Raw genomic sequence first — 21,451 nt, forward strand, 5'->3', positions numbered from 1 at the left:
AAAAATTTTGTTAGGTTTTTTATTTTCAGGGAGCACTGCTGGCAACAGGCTCCCTGCATCGTAGGACTGAGGAGAGAGAAGCAGACCTACTTAAGTGATAGGCTCTGCTTCTTAGGCTACTGGACACCATTAGCTCCAGAGGGAGTCGGAACGCAGGTCTCCCCCCGCCGTTCGTCCCAGAGCCGCGCCGCCGTCCTCCTCACAGAGCCGGAAGATTGAAGCCGGGTGAGTATAAGAAGAAAAGAAGACTTCACGGCGGCAGAAGACTTCAGATCTTCACTGAGGTAAGCCGCTGCGCGCCATTGCTCCCACACACACTAGCGGGCACTGACGGGTGCAGGGCGCAGGGGGGGCGCCCTGGGCAGCAATAATAACCTCTATATCTGGCATTATAATAGGCACTGCGGAAGCGGTAATTCTTTAAATCCCCCGCCAGTTTTGAGATTGAGCGGGACCGAAGCCCGCTGCTGGAGGGGGTGGAGCTTGGTCCCTCCACTAACCAGCGCCATTTTCTCCACAGAGATCTGCAGAGAAGCTGGCTCCCCGGTCTCTCCCCTGCTGAACACGGTGACACAGGGCTGAAAAGAGGAGGGGGGGCACTTGTAAGGCGCAGTGAGTGTATTAACAGTGATTAATATAAAAAGCGCTATTATCTGGGAGTTTAATTTCCAGTGTCAGTTGGCGCTGGGTGTGTGCTGGCATACTCTCTCTCTGTCTCTCCAAAGGGCCTTATTGGGGAACTGTCTCCTTATAACTATATCCCTGTGTGTGGGGGGGTGTCTGTACGAGTGTGTCGGCATGTCTGATGCGGAAGGCTCAGCTAAGGAGGAGGTGGAGCAGATGTCTCCGTCAGCAACGCCGACTCATGATTGGATGGACATGTGGAATGTTTTAAATGCAAATGTGACCTTATTACATAAGAGATTGGACAAAGCAGAGTCCAGGGAAAAAGCAGGGAGTCAATCCATGGCTTCGTCTGGGTCACCGGGCCCTTCTGGGTTTCAGAAACGTCCCCTATCCCAAATAGCAGACACTGATACCGACACGGATTCTGACTCCAGTGTCGACTACGATGAGGCGAGGTTACACCCAAGGGTGGCCAAAAGTATTCATTATATGATTCTTGCAATAAAAGATGTTTTGCATATCACAGATGACCCCTCGGTCCCTGACACGAGGGTGCGCATGTATAAGGAAAAGAAACCTGAGGTAATCTTTCCCCCATCCCATGAGCTTGACGAGTTATTTGAAAAACTTTGGGAAACTCCAGATAAAAAACTGCAGATTGCCAAGAGGATTCTTATGGCGTTTCCTTTCCCTGCACAGGACAGGGTACGTTGGGAAAACTCACCCAGGGTGGACAAGGCTTTAACACGCCTGTCCAAGAAAGTGGCGCTACCGTCTCCGGACATGGCAGTCCTCAAGGATCCTGCTGATCGCAGACAGGAAACTACTTTAAAGTCTATTTATGCGCATACGGGTGCTTTGCTCAGACCGGCAATAGCATCGGCATGGGTGTGTAGTGCAGTTGAAGCTTGGACAGATACCTTGTCAGCTGACCTTGATACCCTAGATAGGGATACCATTTTATTGACCTTAGGCCACATTAAAGACGCAGTCTTCTATATGAGGGACGCTCAAAGAGACGTTGGGCTGCTGGGTTCGAGAGCCACCGCCATGGCGATTTCTGCTAGGCGAGCCCTGTGGACCCGCCAATGGACGGGTGATGCCGACTCAAAGAAGCATATGGAGGTTTTGCCATACAAAGGATAAGTTTTATTTGGGGAAGGTCTCACGGACCTGGTTGCCACAGCTACCGCGGGTAAATCTACCTTTTTGCCTTTTGTTCCCCCACAGCGAAAGAAAACTCCACAATATCAGATGCAGTCCTAACGGTCGCATAAGTCCAGAAGAGGTCGGGGCTCATCTTTCCTCTTCTACTAAATCCACCGCATGACGCTGGGGCTCCACTGATGGGAGTCCGCACTGGTCGGGGCACGTCTTCGACTCTTCAGCCAGGTCTGGGTTCTGTCAGACGTGGATCCTTGGGCGATGGATATTGTATCTCAAGGCTACAAACTGGAATTCGAAGAGGTGCCCCCTCGCCGATTTTTCAAGTCGGCCTTGCCAGCTTCTCCCCCAGAGAGGGAAGTAGTGTTCGCTGCAAATCAAAAGCTGTATCAACAGCAAGTGATTGTCAAGGTTCCCCTAGTCCAACAGGGGAAAGGGTACTATTCGACCCTGTTCGTGGTCCCGAAGCCGGATGGTTCGGTCAGACCCATTTTAAATCTAAAATCCCTAAACCTGTACTTGAAAAAGTTCAAATTCAAGATGGAATCGCTCCGGGCTGTGATCTCCAGTCTGGAAGGGGGGATTTTATGGTGTCACTCGACATAAAGGATGCATACCTTCATGTCCCCATATATCCTCCTCATCTGGCGTACCTGAGATTCGCTGTACAGGACTGTCATTACCAGTTTCAGACGTTGCCGTTTGGGCTTTCCACGGCCCCGAGGATTTTCACCAAGGTGATGGCGGAGATGATGGTGCTCCTGCGCAGGCAGGGTGTCACAATTATCCCATACTTGGACGATCTCCTGATTAAAGCAAGATCGAGAGATCAATTGCAGAAGAGCGTTTCGCTCTCCCTGAGAGTGCTTCAACTACACGGTTGGATTCTCAATCTGCCAAAGTCACAATTTATTCCAACGACTCGACTATCATTCCTAGGCATGATTCTGGACACGGAACAGAAGAGGGTTTTTCTCCCGATGGAAAAAGCCCAGGACCTCCAGAACATGGTCAGAGACTTGCTAAAACCAAAAAGAGTGTCTGTTCATCAATGCAGTCGTGTTCTGGGGAAAATGGTGGCAGCCTATGAGGCCATCCCCTTCGGCAGGTTTCATGCAAGGACGTTTCAGTGGGACCTCCTGGACAAGTGGTCCGGGTCCCATCTACTAATACATCAGAAGATAAGCCTGTCCCCCCGGGCCAGGGTGTCTCTCCTGTGGTGGCTGCAAAGTGCTCACCTTCTAGAGGGTCGCAGGTTCGGCATTCAGGACTGGGTTCTGGTGACCACGGACGCGAGCTTCCGAGGATGGGGAGCAGTCACACAAGGAACAAATTTTCAGGGGCTATGGTCAAGCTAGGAGGCTTGTCTACACATCAACGTACTGGAATTGAGGGCCATATACAACGGCCTACGACAAGCGGAGGATCTTCTTCGCGACCTACCGGTTCTGATTCAATCAGACAACGTCACAGCCGTGGCTCATGTAAACTGCCAAGGCGGGACACGGAGCAGAGTGGCAATGGCGGAAGCCACCAGGATTCTTCGCTGGGCGGAAAATCACGTAAGCGCTGTGTCAGCGGTCTTCATTCCGGGAGTGGACAACTGGGAAGCAGACTTCCTCAGCAGACACGATCTCCATCCAGGAGAGTGGGGACTTCATCAAGAAGTTTTTACAGAGATAACAAGTCTTTGGGGAATTCCTCACATAGACATGATGGCGTCACGCCTCAACAAGAAGCTTCGGAGGTATTGTGCCAGGTCAAGGGACCCTCAGGCAGTAGCAGTGAACGCCCTGGTGACACCGTGGGTGTTTCAGTTGGTCTGTGTGTTCCCCCCTCTTCCTCTCATCTCAAAAATATTGGGAATCATACTACAAAAAAAGAGTAAAAACAATACTCATTGTTCCAGATTGGCCTCGAAGGGCCTGGTGTTCAGATCTTCAGGAGATGCTCACAGAAGATCCCTGGCCTCTTCCTCTCAGGGAGGACCTGTTACAACAGGGGCCCTGCGTGTTCCAAGACTTACCGCGGTTACGTTTGACGGCATGGCGGTTGAACGCCGAATCCTAGCTGGGAAAGGTATTCCGGAGGAAGTCATCCCTACTCTGATAAAGGCTAGGAAGGAGGTGACGGTAAAACATTATCACCGTATCTGGAGGAAGTATGTTTCGTGGTGTGAAGCCAAGAATGCTCCTACGGAAGATTCCCATCTGGGCCGTTTTCTCCACTTTCTACAGACAGGAGTGGATATGGACTTAAAATTAGGCTCCATTAAGGTACAGATTTCGGCCCTGTCTATTTTCTTTCAGAAGGAATTGGCTTCTCTCCCAGAAGTCCAGACTTTTGTAAAGGGAGTGCTGCACATCCAGCCTCCTTTTGTGCCCCCAGTGGCACCTTGGGACCTTAACGTGGTGTTACGGTTCCTGAAGTCTCACTGGTTTGAACCTCTTCAAACGGTTGAATTGAAATTTCTCACTTGGAAGGTGGTCATGTTGTTGGCCTTGGCATCTGCAAGGCGGGTGTCCGAATTGGCGGCCTTGTCTCACAAGAGCCCCTATTTGACCTTCCATGTGGATAGAGCAGAGTTGAGGACTCGTCCTCAATTTTTGCCTAAGGTGGTTTCTTCATTTCATATGAACCAACCTATTGTGGTGCCTGTGGCTACGAGTGACTTGGAGGATTCCAAGTCCCTGGATGTAGTCAGGGCCTTAAAAATCTATGTAGCCAGGACGACTCGAGTTAGGAAAACAGAAGCACTGTTTGTCCTGTATGCAGCCAACAAAGTTGGCGCTCCTGCTTCGAAGCAGACTATTGCTCGCTGGATCTGTAACACGATTCAGCAGGCTCATTCTACGGCAGGATTGCCGTTAACAAATTCGGTAAAGGCCCATTCCACTAGGAAGGTGGCCTCTTCTTGGGCGGCTGCCCGAGGCGTCTCGGCTTTACAGCTTTGCCGAGCTGCTACCTGGTCAGGTTCAAACACTTTTGCAAAGTTCTATAAGTTTGATACCCTGGCTGATGAGGACCATGCGTTTGCTCAGTCGGTGCTGCAGAGTCGTCCGCACTCTCCCGCCCGGTCTGGAGCTTTGGTATAAACCCTATGGTCCTTACGAAGTCCCCAGCATCCTCTAGGACGTAAGAGAAAATAAGATTTTAAACCTACCGGTAAATCTTTTTCTCCTGGTCCGTAGAGGATGCTGGGCGCCCGTCCCAGTGCGGACAAAATCTGCAAGGCTTGTATATAGTTGTTGCTTACATAAGGGTTATGTTACAGTTGAGATCAGTCTTTAGCTGATACTGTTTTGTTCATACTGTTAACTGGTTGCGTATATTCCAGGTTGTACGGTGTGGATGGTGTGGGCTGGTATGAATCTTGCCGTTAGATTTACAAAATCCTTTCCTCGTATTGTCCATCTCCTCTGGGCACAGTTTCTCTAACTGAGGTCTGGAGGAGGGGCATAGAGGGAGGAGGCAGTGCACACCCATTCTAAAGTTCTTTATAGTGCCCATGTCTCCTGCGGAGCCCGTCTATACCCCATGGTCCTTACGGAGTCCCCAGCATCCTCTACGGACTAGGAGAAAAAGATTTACCGGTAGGTTTAAAATCTTATTTTTTGCTTTACTTACAAACATGAATCGGTCCCTATGTACTGGCTGGTTTGGTAGCTTAGCATAGGTTGTATTAATCTTCAAGCACCCTGTGTTCTCCTGGAGTGTTGAGTGTGGTAGCAGTGGTAGTAAATACAGAAATATGGTTTACTTTTACTTGGTCAGTAAATTTTATATATCACAATGATGGCTGCATCCTGATAAAGTAGCCAAATAGGTGTTTCTGATCAGTGGTGCATTTGTTATTTAATGTACTTGTTAAAACACTCTTTAGAATGTAAGCTTTCACGAGCAGGGCCCTCTTCACTCATGTGCTTTTACGTCTCTTACTTAACCTATCTTCTTTTCAATACTTCCTTTGACTGCACTAAGTCCCTCGGTTTTCTGCCGCCCTAATACTTATTTCAGTGTTGTCTGCTGACCCTGTACTTGTCCTATAGTGTATTGAATTGTAAGTCACTGTCTTGTTTTTCTTATTTGTTTATGTACTCTAATTGGGCGCTATGGATCCCATGTGGCACCATATAAATAAAGGATAATAATAATAATTATGGCTGTCATGAGCAAGCCACAACAATCTGCATATAAAAGTTCCTTTATTCTTGCATTGGCATTGTGTGCGTGGGTTTTCTTTTTAGCTTGCTAACCAGCTTGATGTGTCCATGCTTAGGTCTCCACTCTAGATGGGGTTCTTGAAGTGCGCAATGAGCATTTTTGGACTCTGGGATTTGGGACCATGGTATGTATTTCATTTTTGTTTCTTGTACGGATACAAAAAAATGCTTTTTAGCAGTGCTTCTAGATTGTGTACATCTATAGGAATGTAAATAACATACAGTAGCTCCTACTATATTGTGTTCCCGGTCTTGGGGCCGGATGTAATGAAGTCCGAGTTGGCTGGAGGTGCGAGTTTTTGCCGTTTTAAAAAACCATGCCTTGTAAATTATTGCTGCAAAAAAAAAAAAAACGTCCGAGTTCGGTAGGGAGTCCGCTCCTCCAGCCAACTCTATAGAGCATATGATTGACTTCAACTTTATAATAATTGCTATTGAATTTTTTTTGTTCATATTTTTAGAACGGTTACCATGCAGTGTTCTATTTATCTAACAAGTGAAATCATGGCTTCATGTATTATCATCCGGGTAGCAATCAGATCTGTGCTGAGATGCTGTCGTGGGTTTATTTAAATTCAGTTGTTTGAAGAGTCTCCTCCACCTGAATGTGTCTATGTACAACCAAACCTAGATCCAGTGTGCTAGGTTTATAAATGGAACCTGCTGCACCATGAGGGTCAGTTCAGTTAGGGTTGGTGTTCTCGTCCCTGCGAGTAAGTGCGGTACTGCCGGATTCGTGAATTTTTGTTCTTGACTCCTTAAGGCTTGTACAAAAATCAGCGACTCCAGGGTGAGATCGGGCAGCGAAGGGGACAAGTTCTGCTGCCGCCATCCTTGTTTACACGTGATTGCAACGGCAACTCGCCCCCAATTGAATTGACCCCTTACACTAAAACACAGCACACCATTAGAGACAGTGTATGATTGACTATGATGTTAAGAAAACACAAAAGTCCTGTATGATAATGTGGTGTGAGAGAGACACATGGTAAGTGCAATGAGTACACATTTGCTCCAATATATTAAAGCTCACCCTTCAAAATGCATGTCCATGTTTAGATCAGTATCTCCATATCTACTTAATTCGTCATGCTGTAGTATAATGGGTTTGTGTTTTATTACTTGCCTTAAACTTTAGTTCCAATGTTATAAGTGACTGTCCCCACTGAAGACAGCATTAATTAGTACTGCAGCCATTTAACCAATTCATACAGTAACATTTACACTTTGCTCCCCTTACTTCCCTTATTTACTGTAATGTGCTATGGCACAATATATGGGAGTCAGCTACTTTGTGTTACTACATAGTGGGGCAGATGTATGAAACCTGGAGAAGACATAAAGAAGTGATAATGCACCAGCCAATCGGCCCCGTTATGTAAATTGACTGTTAGGAGCTGATTTGGCTGGTGCGTTATCGCCTTACACTTATCACCACTTTATCACTTCTTTTTTTTTAAACACATTTCTCTAACGTCCTAAGTGGATGCTGGGACTCCGTAAGGACCATGGGGAATAGCGGCTCCGCAGGAGACTGGGCACAACTAAGAAAGCTTTAGGACTAACTGGTGTGCACTGGCTCCTCCCACTATGACCCTCCTCCAGACCTCAGTTAGATTTCTGTGCCCGGCAGAGCTGGATGCACACTAGGGGCTCTCCTGAGCTCCTAGAGAGAAAGTATATTTTAGGTTTTTTATTTTACAGTGAGATCTGCTGGCAACAGACTCACTGCAGCGAGGGACTAAGGGGAGAAGAAGCGAACCTACCTAACTGGTGGTAGCTTGGGCTTCTTAGGCTACTGGACACCATTAGCTCCAGAGGGATCGACCGCATGGAACCGGCCATTGATGTTCGGTCCCGGAGCCGCGCCGCCGGCCCCCTTACAGAGCCAGAAGCAAGAAGAGTCCGGAAAATCGGCGGCAGAAGACATCAGTCTTCACCAAGGTAGCGCACAGAACTGCAGCTGTGCGCCATTGCTCCTCATACACACTTCACACTCCGGTCACTGAGGGTGCAGGGCGCTAGGGGGGGGGTGCCCTGAGCAGCAATAAAAACACCTTGGCTGGCAAATATATCACAATATATAGCCCCAGAGGCTATATATGTGATAAATACCCCTGCCAGAATTCATTAAAAAGCGGGAGAAAAGTCAGCCGAAAAAGGGGCGGAGCTATCTCCCTCAGCACACTGGCGCCATTTCTCCCTCACAGCTCCGCTGGAAGGAAGCTCCCTGGCTCTCCCCTGCAGTCTACACTACAGAAAGGGTAAAAAAGAGAGGGTGGGCACTAAATTTAGGCGCAATATACATATAGCAGCTATAAGGGGATATAATTTAGTTAATCCCTGTATTATATAGCGCTCTGGTGTGTGCTGGCATACTCTCTCTCTGTCTCCCCAAAGGGCTTTGTGGGGTCCTGTCTCCTGTCAGAGCATTCCCTGTGTGTGTGCGGTGTGTCGGTACGGCTGTGTCGACATGTTTGATGAGGAGACTTATGTGGAGGCGGAGCAAATGCCTGTAAATGTGTTGTCACCCCCTGCGGGGCAGACACCTGAGTGGATGGACTTGTGGAAGAAATTACGTGAAAGTGTCGACTCCTTACATAAAAAATTTGATGACATGCCAAATGTGGGACAGCCGGCTTCTCAGCTCGTGCCTGCCCAGACGTCTCAAAGGCCATCAGGGGCTCTAAAACGCCCGCTACCTCAGATGGCAGACACAGATGTCGACACGGATACTGATACCAGTGTCGACGACGAAGAGACTAATGTTATGTCCAGTGGGGCCACTCGTTACATGATTGAGGCAATGAAAAATGTTTTACACATTTCTGATGTGACCCCAGGTACCACAAAAAAGGGTATTATGTTTGGAGAGAAAAAACTCCCAGTAGTTTTTCCCCCTTCTGAAGAATTAAATGAAGTGTGTGAAGTAGCGTGGGCTTGCCCAGATAAAAAATTGGTAATTTCTAAAAAGTTACTAATGGCGTACCCTTTCCCGCCAGAGGATAGGTCACGTTGGGAAACACCCCCTAAGGTGGATAAAGCGCTTACACGCTTATCAAAAATGGTGGCACTACCGTCTCCGGATACGGCCGCCCTGAAGGAGCCTGCTGATAGAAAGCAGGAGGCACTCCTAAAGGCTATATATACACACACTGGTATTATACTGAGACCAGCTATTGCTTCAGCATGGATGTGCAGAGCTGCTGCTGCAAGGTCAGATTCCCTGTCAGAAAACATTGACACCCTAGACAGGGACACTATATTGCTGAACGTAGAGCATATTAAAGACGCTGTCTTATACATGAGAGATGCACAGAGGGATATTTGCCGGCTGGCATCTAAAATAAGTGCACTGTCCATTTCTGCCAGGAGAGGGTTATGGACTCGGCAGTGGACAGGTGATGCAGATTCTAAAAGGCACATGGAAGTTTTGCCTTATAAGGGTGAGGAGTTGTTCGGGGATGGTCTCTCAGACCTAGTGTCCACAGCAACGGCTGGGAAGTCAGCATTTTTACCACATGTCCCCTCACAACCAAAGAAAGTACCGTATTATAAGGTACAGTCCTTTCGTCCCCAAAAGAGCAGGCGGGGTAGAGGCGCGTCCTTTCTGCCCAGAGGCAGAGGTAGGGGAAAAAAGCTGCAGCATACAGCCAGTTCCCAGGAACAAAAGTCCTCCCCCGCTTCTTCTTCTAAGTCCGCCGCATGACGCTGGGGCTCAACAGGCGGAGCCAGGTACGGTGGGGGCCCGTCTCAAAAACTTCAGCAATCAGTGGGCTCGCTCACAAGTAGATCCCTGGATCCTTCAAGTGGTATCTCAGGGGTACAGGCTGGAATTCGAGACATTTCCCCCCCGCCGTTTCCTCAAATCTGCCTTGCCAACAACTCCCTCAGGCAGGGAGGCTGTGCTAGAGGCAATTCACAAGCTGTATTCCCAGCAGGTGATAGTCAAGGTGCCCCTACTTCAACAAGGACGGGGTTACTATTCCACAATGTTTGTGGTACCGAAACCGGACGGTTCGGTGAGACCCATTTTAAATTTGAAATCCTTGAACACATATATAAAAAAATTCAAGTTCAAGATGGAATCGCTCAGGGCGGTTATTGCAAGCCTGGAAGAGGGGGATTACATGGTATCACTGGACATCAAGGATGCTTACCTGCATGTCCCCATTTACCATCCTCACCAGGAGTACCTCAGATTTGTGGTACAGGATTGTCATTACCAATTCCAGACGCTGCCGTTCGGCCTGTCCACGGCACCGAGGGTATTTACCAAGGTAATGGCCGAAATGATGATACTCCTTCGAAAAAAGGGAGTTTTAATTATCCCATTTATCTCCTGATAAAGGCGAGGTCCAGAGAGCAGTTGTTGGTCGGGGTAGCACTATCTCGGGAAGTGCTACAACAGCACGGCTGGATTCTAAACATTCCAAAGTCACAGCTGGTTCCGGCGACACATCTACTGTTCCTGGGGATGATTCTGGACACAGTCCAGAAAAAAGTGTTTCTCCCAGAGGAAAAAGCCAAGGAGCTGTCATCTCTAGTCAGAGGCCTCCTGAAACCAAAACAGGTGTCGGTGCGTCACTGCACGCGAGTCCTGGGAAAGATGGTAGCTTCCTACGAAGCAATTCCATTCGGCAGGTTCTATGCCAGAACCTTTCAGTGGGACTTGTTGGACCAATGGTCCGGATCGCATCTTCAAATGCATCGGCTGATAACCCTGTCTCCAAGGACCAGGGTGTCTCTGTTGTGGTGGCTGCAGAGTGCTCATCTCAGAGAGGGCCGCAGATTCGGCATACAGGACTGGGTCCTGGTGACCACGGATGCCAGCCTTCGAGGCTGGGGGGCAGTCACACAGGGAAGAAACTTCCATGAGACTTCCCTACACATAAATGTTCTGGAACTAAGGGCCATTTACAATGCTCTAGGTCAGGCAAAACCCCTGCTTCAAAACCAGCCGGTACTGATCCAGTCAGACAACATCACGGCGGTCGCCCATGTAAACCGACAGGGCGGCACGAGAAGCAGGACGGCGATGGCAGAAGCCACAAGGATTCTCTGATGGGCGGAAAATCATGTGTTAGCACTGTCAGCAGTGTTCATTCCGGGAGTGGACAACTGGGAAGCAGACTTCCTCAGCAGGCACGACCTCCACCCGGGAGAGTGGGGACTTCATCCAGAAGTCTTCCAAATGATTGTAAACCATTGGGAAAGGCCACAGGTGGACATGATGGCGTCCCGCCTAAACAAAAAGCTAGAAAAGTATTGCGCCAGGTCAAGAGACCCGCAGGCGATAGCTGTGGACGCTCTAGTGACACCGTGGGTGTACCGGTCGGTTTATGTGTTCCCTCCTCTTCCTCTCATACCAAAGGTACTGAGGATAATAAGGAGAAGAGGAGTAAGAACCATACTCATTGTTCCGGATTTGCCAAGAAGGGCTTGGTACCCGGAACTTCAAGAAATGATCTCAGAAGACCCATGGCCTCTGCCGCTCAGACAGGACCTGCTACAGCAGGGGCCCTGTCTGTTCCAAGACTTACCGCGGCTGCGTTTGACGGCATGGCGGTTGAACACCGGATCCTGAAGGAAAAGGGCATTCCGGAGGAAGTAATTCCTACGCTGATTAAAGCTAGGAAAGAAGTAACCGCAAACCATTATCACCGCATATGGCGGAAATATGTTGCGTGGTGTGAGGCCAGGAATGCCCCAACGGAAGAATTTCAGCTGGGTCGTTTCCTGCACTTTCTACAGTCAGGGGTGACTATGGGCCTAAAATTGGGTTCCATTAAGGTCCAGATTTCGGCATTATCGATTTTCTTCCAGAGAGAACTGGCTTCCCTACCTGAAGTTCAAACATTTGTTAAGGGAGTGCTGCATATCCAGCCCCCTTTTGTGCCTCCAGTGGCACCTTGGGATCTCAACGTGGTGTTGAATTTCCTAAAGTCACATTGGTTTGAGCCACTTAAGACCGTGGATTTGAAATATCTCACGTGGAAAGTGGTCATGTTGTTGGCCTTGGCTTCGGCCAGGCGTGTATCAGAATTGGCGGCTTTGTCATGTAAAAGCCCTTATCTGATTTTCCATATGGATAGGGCAGAATTGAGGACTCGTCCCCAGTTTCTCCCTAAGGGTGGTATCAGCTTTTCACTTGAACCAACCTATTGTTGTGCCTGCGGCTACTAGGGACTTGGAGGACTCCAAGTTACTGGACGTAGTCAGGGCCTTGAAAATTTATGTTTCCAGGACGGCTGGAGTCAGGAAGACTGACTCGCTATTTATCCTGTATGCACCCAACAAACTGGGTGCTCCTGCTTCGAAGCAGACTATTGCTCGCTGGATTTGTAGCTCAATTCAGCTTGCGCATTCTGCGGCTGGACTGCCGCAGCCTAAATCTGGAAAAGCCCATTCCACGAGGAAGGTGGGCTCTTCTTGGGCGGCTGCCCGAGGGGTCTCGGCTTTACAACTTTGCCGAGCAGCTACTTGGTCAGGGGCAAACACGTTTGCAAAATTCTACAAATTTGATACCCTGGCTGAGGAGGACCTTGAGTTCTCTCATTCGGTGCTGCAGAGTCATCCGCACTCTCCCGCCCGTTTGGGAGCTTTGGTATAATCCCCATGGTCCTTACGGAGTCCCAGCATCCACTTAGGACGTTAGAGAAAATAAGATTTTACTCACCGGTAAATCTATTTCTCGTAGTCCGTAGTGGATGCTGGGCGCCCGTCCCAAGTGCGGACTGTCTGCAATGCTTGTATATAGTTATTGTTAACTAAAGGGTTATTGTTGAGCCATCTGTTGAGAGGCTCTGTTATGTTCATACTGTTAACTGGGTATAGTATCACGAGTTATACGGTGTGATTGGTGTGGCTGGTATGAGTCTTACCCCCGGGATTCAAAATCCTTCCTTATTGTGTCAGCTCTTCCGGGCACAGTATCCTAACTGAGGTCTGGAGGAGGGTCATAGTGGGAGGAGCCAGTGCACACCAGTTAGTCCTAAAGCTTTCTTAGTTGTGCCCAGTCTCCTGCGGAGCCGCTATTCCCCATGGTCCTTACGGAGTCCCAGCATCCACTACGGACTACGAGAAATAGATTTACCGGTGAGTAAAATCTTATTTTTATTAGGTGGATCACGAAATTGTTACATTAATAACAGAACATACCAGGCAAAGTAGGTAACCGAAGTACAAATGTAACTACAATAGGTTGTAACATCAACAGAGTGGATCCTTTTTTTTTTTTTAAAGTTAAGGCAATTGAAAAGGGTAACTCTCGGCAACGGAGTGGCCGTCTGTAAAAAGAGTTGACAGTGGGAATTAGAAGAAAATAATACTCGGAGAGAAAATAGAAGGGGTCAGGGAAATAGAGGAGATAGAGCAAATTCAGTCAAAAAGAAAGAAAGGGAGTAGAAAGGGGTGGAGGGGTGGCCTCCAGAGACAAGAGGTAGGTAGAGCTGCAATGCAAAGTGTTAAGTTGCAAATGGGGAGGAAGCCTGTTGTAAGGTTAGCCATGGGGACCATATTTTATCAAATTGTTTCGAGGTGTTACGAATAACAGCGGTCATGTATTCCATTTTATGTACATACCAAATTCGGGAGATTATCACCGGTATTGGGGCGGGAGTCGGGTTCTTCCAGTCCGTGGCTATTTGGCATGTCATTGCCGAAACTACATGTCGAAATAGCTTGTTTTGGTGTCTGTTAAGGGTAGGGACGGTCATAGGGAGCAGAAAGTATCGGGGGTCAGGAGAAATGGAGGTGTCAAATAAGCGCAAGAGCAATGTAATGAGCTCACCCCAAATTTTAAAAAATTTTGGGCAGGTCCACCATATGTGTAAAAACGAGCCAACGTCCGCACAACCCCTCCAGCATCTATCCGGAGTGTTGGGAAACATAGTGTGTAGACTGGAAGCAGTGTTCGCAAATACGCGCTATAGCGCGTATTTTACCCTGATCTGTGGTCCAGGGACTCACTTTTCTAAACTGTGTGGGTCCCCGGGGACGTGCTCCGCTGAAGCTGGTCATCTTGTTCAAGCAGCTTCCTGTATCTTGTTTAAGTCCTCTTGTGGCGGCGCGGGCCGCCCCCCCTTCCCCCTGGACAGAGAGTGAGGACGGCTTCTCCCCCCCCCCCGATCACCTGCTGCAGGTTCAAGGGAGCCGGACAGAGAGTGAGGACGCCCCCCCCTTCCCACCGATCACCCGCTGGAGCTTCAAGGGAGCCGGACAGACAGTGAGGACGGCCCCCCCCCCCTTCCCGCCGATCACCCGCTGCAGCTTCACGGGAGCCGGACAGATCAAGGACGGCTCTGCGGCGCGCTACACACTGTGCTGCGGGGAAGTTAAACGCTGGTGACCGCGGACTGTGCGTGCTGTGCGGAAGGGTGAGCTGGCCTTGCGGTGGCGGCTGGGGGGCTGTTCATATCGGTGGGATGGCGGAGATGGGGGCTGCATGGCGCCGGCAAACAGGTGTTAAACGCAACATTTTTGTGGTATGGAGTGGGGGAGAGGCGAGAGGGTGACAGTGCTGCTGGTCTCTGCAGCATACAGGACCCTTGATACAACCACTGGATTCGAGTCATGCTGCCTGTAATTTATGTGCTGACTGATCAACTTCAGTGACTCTTACTGTGCTGGCTGTCTTTGTTGGTTACTGCTGGTTGTTGTTGGTTACTGCTGGTTGCCGCTGGTTACTGTAAAGGCAGCCAGCACAGTGAGTGTCACTGAAGTTGATCAGTCAGCACATAAATTACAGGCAGGATGACTCCAATCCAGTGGTTGTACCAAGTGTCCGAAGTCGTCGGTCAGGATGTTGACATTTAGTATACCGACACCAGCATCCCGATCGCAGCAAAGCCGACAAGAGTGACGAGTGCAGAGGGGACCCTAACCTCCCACCCCTAACCCTCCGTTTCCCGCAGCCTAAACCTAACCCACCCCCTTAGTGCCTAACACTTATACCCTGCAGCCTAACCCTAACCTCCCCAACACCATATCCTAACCCCCCCCCCCCTTCCCACCCGCACGCTAAACCAGTGGCGGCAGTGCATACTTCCCTTCAGGATCCTGACTGTCAGGATATCGTTGCCGGGATCCTTATCTCCTCGGGATGCCAGCGTTGGTATTGTGGCGGCTGTCAGGATTCCGGCATCTGTATTACTGTTGCTGGGATCCCGACAGCCAGGATCCTGAATGCATACTTCCGATATGATAACAGCCCAGCAGCATTGTCACCCTCCCTCCCCCACAACACTTCTGTAGTGTCTAAATCCAGTCTGGGGCTCTATTATAGCGGCACCATAAACCCATTACATATAGAAAATGTATTATTTAATAATGTTGTCCTGTTTTTTAATCATATAATTGTTAAGTGCTCTACCTGGCGCAATGTGCATAACGTGCTCTGCCTGGCGCAATGTGCATAACGTGCTCTGCCTGGCGCAATGTGAATAACGTGCTCTACCTGGCGCAATATGTATAACGTGCTCTACCTGGTGCAATGTGTGGCGCAATATGTATAACGTGCTCTGCCTGGCGCAATGTGTATAACGTGCTCTCCTTGGCGCAGTGTGTATAGGAGGTTCTACCTGGTGCAATGTGTATAAGCGGCACTACTGTGTGGAATAATGTGAATTGGTACTGTTATGTGACCACGCCCCTTCTCCACAAAGCTACGCCCCTAAAAAATTCCAGCGCGCCTTCGTCGCGCACTGTCGCAGTTTTCAGTGTCGGTGCGGGAGAACCAATTCTCTTTCTGCCACAAGGTCACCAAAATGTCTAATTACATCTAAAGTGCGGGGTGTCCTGTATGCTACACAGCCCAGCAGCATCGTCACCCCATCCTCCCTCTTGCACCCCTTTTGTAGTGTCCAAATCAAGTTTGTGTTTTTATATTTGAATCATTAATAAGACTAATAAAAACCTTCATTCCGATGGGACCCAGAAAAGGACAGGTAGGACCCCAATTTTTAAAAGTGAGGGGTCCTTGGGACCCACTTTTTTTGGGTCTCAGCGCGATCACTGCTGGAAGGGACATAATACCAGCGGTAGAGTAATTTGTAGATATTTTCTTTAATTCTTACACATATGGAACTGGAGGCTGCATTATCCCAGATATCCACCGAATCTTCATTGTCTATAGTGAATCCCAGCTCCTTTTCCCATGCCAACTCGTGAGGGGCCCGGAATGAAGGAGGGTGGTCGCTAAGTAAAGCATAAATATCGGAAATGAGGCCCTTAGTGTTGGTGCGTTTCCAGCTAATGTATTCGAAGGGGGATAGTTGTCTGTGGAGAAGGGTAGTGGTAATGGTGGAGTGAAAATGTCTAATTTGCAGATAGCGAAAGAAGTCCGAAGAAGGGATTACTGTTCCTTCTCGAATATCTGCAAATTGAGGGAAGGTAGCGTTAGAAGTGATGTCATTAATATATAGCATACCGCTCAAGCGCCAGGATGTATACGAGGACCTACACGTACCCGGGGGGAAGGCTGGATTATGAAATAACGGAATTAGTGGGGACGGGTATGGGGCAAAAGTGAACCGTCTATTTGCCAGGTCCCATATCGCTAATGAGCGACTTACCACGGGATGTGAAAGGGCCATACGGGGGCGCTGGTTCCGGCGAAGCCATAGTAGGGAGGATAGTGTAGCTAGACCCATCTCCTCTGCCTCAATCCTCACCCAAACTTTCCCCGTCCCTCCCTCGTTGCACCATTGTGCACATTGAGAGAGTTGCGCAGCATAGAAGTATTTTCTAAAGTACGGGATACCCAGCCCTCCGCCTCTGGAAGGGCGCTGAAGCAGTTTAAGTCTGACGCGAGGGCGTTTACGGCTCCAGATAAAAAAGGAGGTTTGGCGTTGCAAAGTCTTAAAGACATAGGTAGGAACATAAATCGGGAGAGTCTGAAACAAATACAGAAGTCGGGGGAGTACACTCATCTTGACAGAATTTATTCTGCCTATCCATGAGATGAAGTAGCTGGACCATTCCAACAAGTCATCTTTGAGTTTCTGCAATAAGCGGGGGTAATTTGCTTGAAAAAGTTGGTGGTGATGATGGGTCAAGTACGTACCAAGGTACTTGATTTTGTTTGTATACCAATTACAGGGTAGGATAGTTTGTAGGTCTTGTTTAAGAGCTGCCGGGATATGAAAGTCAAGGACCTCTGTTTTGTTAACGTTAATTTTATAACCGGAAAACTGTGAATATGAACGGATCTCAGTTACAAGAGAGGGGAGGGATTGGGCTGGATCTGTGAGGGAAATCAGGACATCATCAGCGTATAACGCTATCTTGTGCTCGGATAGGCCTGTGGATACTCCGTGGATAGTAGTGTTATTACGGATCTTTGCTGCCAGGGGCTCCATGACTAGTGTGAAAATTAAAGGAGAGAGGGGGCATCCCTGCCTGGTGCCATTGGCATTCCCAAAACTGGCGGATGAAACACCGTTAACCAAAACCTGGGCTGATGGGGAGTGGTAGAGTGCTTTAATCCCCTCTAAAATTTTTCCAGAGAATCCCATTTTGCCAAGGACTGCGAAGGCAAAAGACCACGAAATGCGGTCGAAAGCCTTCTCCGCTTCGAGAGCCAGAATGAGAGAGGGAGACTTCCGCTTTTGAATGGAGTAAATTGGTCTATAGCCCTTCTAGTGTTGTCAGACGCCTGGCGGCCAGGAATGAAGCCGACCTGGTCCGGGTGGACCAAACCGGGCAACAGGGGAGCCAGACGGTTGGCTAATATTTTCGCATATATCTTCAGATCAACATTCAATAGTGAGATTGGTCTATAATTTGAGCAACTAGTCGGCTCTTTGTCAGGCTTTGGGATTACCACTATGTCGGCCCGGGTCGTCTCCGGCAGAAAGGAGGCTCCCTCAAGAATATCATTGAATAAGGAGGAGAGATGCGGGCCAACTCTTTCGCAAACAGTTTATAGTATTGGGCTGTGAAACCATCCGGTCCCGGAGCGGCTGACGAACGCATGGAGCGTATAGCGGCCATTGTCTCCTCATCCGAGATCCGACTATTAAGGGTATCTAACTGAGTGTCAGATAGGGCTGGGAGGGGGGTATCAGACAAGTATGAGTGTACTCCTCCAACCCCGTCAGGAGATAGAGGGGGCGAGTCAGACAAGTTATAGAGGGAGCTATAAAACAAGCGGAAATCTTCGGTCATCACCTCAGGGTCATATGTGTAGGTTCCCCTTTTTGGCGAGTACAACTTATCTATTGCGCCCAGCGCCTGTTTACGACGTCGTTTGTTGGCCAGTAGGGAGTCTATTCTATCCATTTTATCATAAAAGCGTTGCTGCAGCTTCCGGAGAATTAGTGCTGCACGGTTAGAAAGAAGGGTATTAAGTTGTCCCCGGAGGGAGTCAATCTGAGAGAGCAGAGAAGCGTCGGGGGTTGCTTTATGTCTAGTTAGTAAGGTGGCTATTTCTGATTCGAGTGGGGTAATCTCCTGCGCAGCTTTTTTCCTAATTGCCGACGATTTCGCCTGCAAAGCGCCGCGAATCGTGGCCTTGTGAGCTTCCCACAGGACACTAAGCGAGATGTCAGGAGATATATTTTCGGAGAAGTAATGTGTAATTGCTAATCGGATTTCCTCCAGTGCAGAAGGGTGTTGCAAAAGCGAATCGTCAAGACGCCATTTATATTTCCTATGAGGTGAGCGGTATATATCTATGAGGAGGTAAACCCCAGCATGATCCGTCCATGTCAGTGGCGTGATACCCGCATCGGAAATCAGTGGTACAAGGGCAGAGGAGATGTGGATCATATCGATCCTAGAATAGTGTTGGTGTGGAGCCGAGAAATGGGTAAAATCTTTAGTGTGGGGGTGTTGGGATCGCCAGGTGTCACAGAGGCCGTGGTGTTTCAAGGTAGCAGTGAGAGTACGAGAGGCCTGAGGCAGGGATGTCATGGACGCGTGAGGTGGAAGTCCGGATCTATCTAACCACGGGTCGATAATGGTGTTAAAATCACCGCCCATAATAATGTTTCCCTGTGCTTCTCTGGACAGGCGTTTAGACAGAGAGTCAAAAAACAGAGATTGGTCTTGGTTGGGAGCGTAAGTGGAGACCAAAGTGAGAGTCACAGAGCGGAGGGTACCCATCACCATAAGAAACCGTCCGTCTGGGTCCATCACTGTCCTAGAGTGGATAAACGGAATATTACGGTGAATTAAAATGGCTACACCGCGTTTATTACAGTCCGCCGAGGCAAAGTAGGACTGGGAGAACCATTTACCCTTAAGCAGAGTATGGGAACCAGTGAGATGTGTTTCCTGAAGAAAGGCTATGTCGATTTTCTCTCGCCTGCAAGCACTCAGAAACACAGTACGCTTCCTAGGAGAGTTCAGGCCATTTACATTGACCGAAAATATTTTAAGGGACATAGCTATTCACATGAGGGAGTACGACATATTGCAAAACATGACCAGATAAAGTACTATTTGTGCCAGGAGGAGGCCACCCCTCAGGACAGAGAGAGAGAAGGAGCGGGAGGGTCAGACAGAAGCCACAAGAAAAAAGAGAAGGGGAAAAACATAGAGAAGAAAAAACCCAAACGGGGAAAAATCCCTGAAATTGTGGGTCCCATTCGAGGACCGCAGGAAAGGAAAACTGCATAAACAACAATTTATACAACAAAAAGGGAATGTTGGGGGGTAACTGAGGTACCATGTGAGAGAGGGTAGACTACCCGGACCACAAGGGTTGAGTGTGGTCATGGCCACTTTACAGCTATGAAGAACATAATATAATATATAACATATAGGGCTGTGTCCAGACAGAAAAAAAAAAAAAAAGAGGGGGGGGGGGGGGATTACCACGGGAGTACAAACTAATATAACTTAACTGTAACAGCAATAACAGAAAATAGTTACGACATGGGATTTTGGACGGAGGTCAAATCCTCCGCAGCCATTGCTCATTACGAGGCATGGAGGCGCTGCTTCCGACAGTTTGAGGGCAAACCACTGCGGAGGGTCCCCCCAGGTCAGGGAGGATCTCTGTCCACAGTGCGCTGGCGGGTCACCCTTGTCCATTCAGGCAGGGGAGACTGAGGGTGTGGCGATTTAGAGGGTGAGGTCGCCATGTCGACTGCAGATGATACCGGGAGGAGATCCAGCTTTGCCAGCAATTCCTGTCCTTGGGTCAAAGTTTTGACAGAATGAACGGAGTTGTTGACTGAAACATGAAGTTGAAAGGGGAATCCCCATCTATATCTTATCTGGTGCTGTCGCAGGACCCGGGTGACCGATTGGAGGTCCCTGTCGTTTTTGGATAGTGGAGGGAGCCAGATCCTGAAAGATTTGTAACTGCACACCTTTAAACAGGATCTCTGGGGAGTCCCGGACAGAGGACAGGATTTTCTCTTTTGAACGGAAATAATGGAAACGGACAATAACATCCCTGGGCGGTTGAGCAGGAGAGGGTTTTGCACGAAGTGCTCTATGAGCCCTATCACAGAGACACTGTTCGTCTGTGAGGTCTGGTACGAGGTGTATAAAGAATTCTCTCAGGAATGACGGCAGCGATGAGCCGAGGACTGATTCCGTAACATTGCGTATTCGTAAGTTATTCCTACGCGAGCGATTTTCTTGGTCCTCTTGTCGCTCTTTAAGAGTCTCCATTTCTTCGTGCAATCTAGTGAGCTCTCTGTCAAGGCGGTGTTGGGAGCGGCAGAGATCATCAGTCTTTGTTTCCAATGCATCCGTTCGGTTACCGAGAGCTGTTAGGTCCGATTTAAATTCTGCAATAGCGTTAGAGAGTTCCTGTTTAAACGCGGACTGCACTCCCTCCAGCAGGCTCGACATTACCGCCTGAATCTGAGGGTCGATACCCGCCTCTGAAGAGCACGGAGAAGGAGGGGAGTTTGTGGTCATGTTGGGGTTCTGCGGGCCCTTCGACTTTGAGCCAAAGAAGTTAGTCGGAGCTTGCGTTACTTTCTTGTTTTTGGACATAATGGGATATTTAAAAAAAGAAAAAGGAAAAAAAAAAAAAGGGTGGGGAAAAAAAGAAGAAAAAATTATTAAAGAAAGGACACAGTCCGTAAATTGTATAGTAGGTGAGCGACCCAGGCAGGTCAGGTTGCTGACTTACGGCTCCATCCCGGGCTCCTATGGGAGTGAGAAAGCAAGTATTTCAGGCTTTAGAAAGCTCGAAGGACGGAGCTGCAGCAGCTTCGTAGAGAATAACCGTGGTCCAAATTGTGAGTTATTCCAGGCTTCAGTTAGTGTAGATCAAGTAGCTAACAGCAGCAGCCACCAGAGGGGGACGGATTGTCAGCTTCAGGTACACCAACAAAGGAGTCGGGAGGAAGGTGCCAGAGATTATTATATATAAAGTCCAGCTACATAAATATGGCACGCGTAGTATTTTATTATATTGTATTATATCATAATAATAATGATTCGAGGATACGAGGATCCGTGTGTCACAA

The 21,451-nt window shown here is 48.7% G+C and overlaps 1 protein-coding gene across 2 annotated transcripts in view; it reads left to right on the forward strand.

Moving 5' to 3' along the window:
- The window catches only part of SLC30A6 (solute carrier family 30 member 6), a 146,445-nt gene that overhangs the window by 108,003 nt on the left and 16,991 nt on the right, over window positions 1-21,451 (forward strand). For both annotated transcript variants that reach the window (XM_063918028.1, XM_063918029.1), the window contains exon 13: window positions 6,071-6,139. In XM_063918028.1, the coding sequence (XP_063774098.1) occupies window positions 6,071-6,139 (69 nt within the window). The remainder of the gene's footprint in view (window positions 1-6,070; window positions 6,140-21,451) is intronic.

This window comes from Pseudophryne corroboree, chromosome 4, assembly GCF_028390025.1.
Source record: "Pseudophryne corroboree isolate aPseCor3 chromosome 4, aPseCor3.hap2, whole genome shotgun sequence".
In the NCBI taxonomy this organism is placed as follows: Eukaryota; Metazoa; Chordata; class Amphibia; order Anura; family Myobatrachidae; genus Pseudophryne; species Pseudophryne corroboree.